At 33.8% G+C, this 2438-nt stretch overlaps 1 protein-coding gene across 1 annotated transcript in view; it reads right to left on the bottom strand.

Annotated features, from left to right (window-relative positions):
* BRWD3 (bromodomain and WD repeat domain containing 3) overlaps positions 1 to 2438 on the bottom strand; it is a 195635-nt gene that overhangs the window by 67482 nt on the left and 125715 nt on the right. Inside the window, exons 9-11 of the mRNA XM_007957508.1 lie at positions 1504 to 1604; positions 992 to 1062; positions 92 to 192 (exon numbers count right to left, since the gene is read on the bottom strand). Of these exons, the coding sequence (XP_007955699.1) occupies positions 92 to 192; positions 992 to 1062; positions 1504 to 1604 (273 nt within the window). The remainder of the gene's footprint in view (positions 1 to 91; positions 193 to 991; positions 1063 to 1503; positions 1605 to 2438) is intronic.

Here is a 2438-nt window from a genome sequence, read left to right on the forward strand (position 1 = left end):
AAGTAGGATACAAATCAGAAAAGAAGAAATAAAACTTTCTGCAGGTGTTAAGAAGAAAGCATCATATTTAAGTTTCTCATTTTGCTCTTACCGTATGTGACTCTAATTCTGCAATTTTCTCAGGGATTTCAGAACCCAAATAATATATTCTAATCACATGGTCAGTGCTACCTGTTGTAATGAACATACCACCTGGAAGATTAAAAGAAGGAAAGAAAGAAAAAAAAAAGAGTACCAGTGAATTGAAAAAACCCTCTGATTGTTTTCTTACTTATATGCTACCTTATATTAATAAAAATGAGCCCTGGTGGTATAGCGGGTAAGGCATTTGGATGCTAACCAGAAGGCCAGTGGTTCAAACCCACAAGATGCTCTGCAGGAAGATGAGGCAATCTACTTCTGCAAAGACTTACAGCCTTGGAAACCCAATGGGGGTTGCTATGAGTCATAATCAACTCAACGGCACTGGGTTTTTGGTTTTTTATTAATAAAAGGGCTTCTGGAAACACGAAGTTACCCTGTAGCCATTAAAGACATACTATCTTTTCAGAGAAAAAGAAGTAAATACAGAAAAAACAAGAGAAATATTCAAAGGACAACTATATCATTCACCCAATAAAATACACTAACTATACACTAAATGTAAGCCTCGGGGCAATAAATATTAAAGATCACAACCTTGGGGGATTTATTTTTTAAATATTTTATGCAAAAATATAATGTTCCAGTATTATTCATGTTGTTGTTTTCGTTAGGTGCTGTTGAGTCAAATGACTTATGTCTATAATTCCCCTTCTACTGATTATTGTGGTTTAATGTAAAAACTCAACCATTACATGTTAATTAGAGTCTAAAAAGTTTAGGGTTCACATTTTTGACATTTTCCAATACGTTTTCCAATACATGCAATCTTTCTTCAAAAAACTAAAACATAGCCCTTATAACTGGATCTTTAAATATTTTGGGTACTCAAAACATATTTTATACACACCAGAACTGAAAGATGAACAAGATATCTGAACTCCAGGTCTGGATCTCTCAGTAAATTTCACTGGGCGATCTCTAAAGAGAAAAGCAGCATGTTTATACTTTTTATCATGCTCATCTAATGGGCAAGAATCTCAGCAAAATGCTGGATATTGAAAGATTCAGTGTCACTCAGGTAAAAAAAAAATTCATTTAACTTGGAAAAAGTAACTTATGACATCAGTATTACCACTAAAGTTTTTCAAACATATCACACTTCTTACTACTACTATTATGAAATTTTCAAACTCTCTTCCAAAGTAAGAAATGAAACAGACATTCCTTGTCAAAATTTTGTGTACAGTCTCTTTCACATTGGCTTCATGACAATCTCTAACATTCAATATAAGTATGACACACACATACACAATTCTATGTATATGTAAATACATGGACTATTAAGAATCCCTCAAGGTACTAAATAAAAACAAATATGCTTAATTTTTCACAAAATGTCTGAACTAATTCCACAGTTACCTAAACTTCATTGTTTTCACATGCCATTGCCAGAAACAGATCGTTCCGTCAGCACCAGTAGAAGTGAGGTATCTGGTTGTGCCTTTAGTTGACGGACAAAACTAAAAGATAAAATAAATAAATAAAAATCTAATTTAAATAGAGCCTTCATGTTCAAACTTATTATCTCAAACACAGCATGTTTTTAACATTATAACCATAATAAATGTAATTTAAATAAATTCATTTAAGATTTTCAGTTTTTGTAGATCAATAATCGAAACTCCCTAGATTAATACCTTCTAAACCAAACCAAACTCACAGCTATTGAGCCAATTCTGACTCACAGAGACCCTATATGACAGAACAGAACTGCCCCGCAGGGTTTCCAAGTCTGTAAATCTTTACAGAAGGGGAGTGCCACATCTCTATCACAGTGCAGCTTGTGGGTTTGAACAGATGATCTGTCACCAGCTGAGCACTTTAACAACTGCACCTTAAGGGCGCCTTGAATATCTTCCACAAAGTTAAAATATTAAAAACTGTAGAAAAAGCAAGTCAGTGATTGAATGTAAGATAGAATATTTTTATCCTAAAAAAATTATTTTAAACTCATAAAACATTATACTTTAAGATTATTATTTCATCACTTTTAACAGAGAATAAACTCACAGTCATTATTACTAGGTAAACCACTGCAAATTTGTTAAACACATGTATGTTGTTATTGTTGTTGTCAGGTGCTGTCAAGTTGTCTCTAACTCATAGCAACTCTATGCACAACAGAATGAAACACTGCCCTGGCCTGTGCCAGCCTCACAATACTTGCTATTCCTGAGCCCACCATTGCAGCCTTAGGATACAGTGATTTCAGTCTGCTGATTAAATAGAGGAAGTATCTAACTTGGGATGAGGATGGGTACAGTGCGAAAGGACCATGGAATTTTAGCTAGTTT

Source organism: Orycteropus afer, unplaced genomic scaffold, assembly GCF_000298275.1.
Source record: "Orycteropus afer afer isolate SDZICR_OR568_19922 unplaced genomic scaffold, OryAfe1.0 scaffold00755, whole genome shotgun sequence".
In the NCBI taxonomy this organism is placed as follows: Eukaryota; Metazoa; Chordata; class Mammalia; order Tubulidentata; family Orycteropodidae; genus Orycteropus; species Orycteropus afer.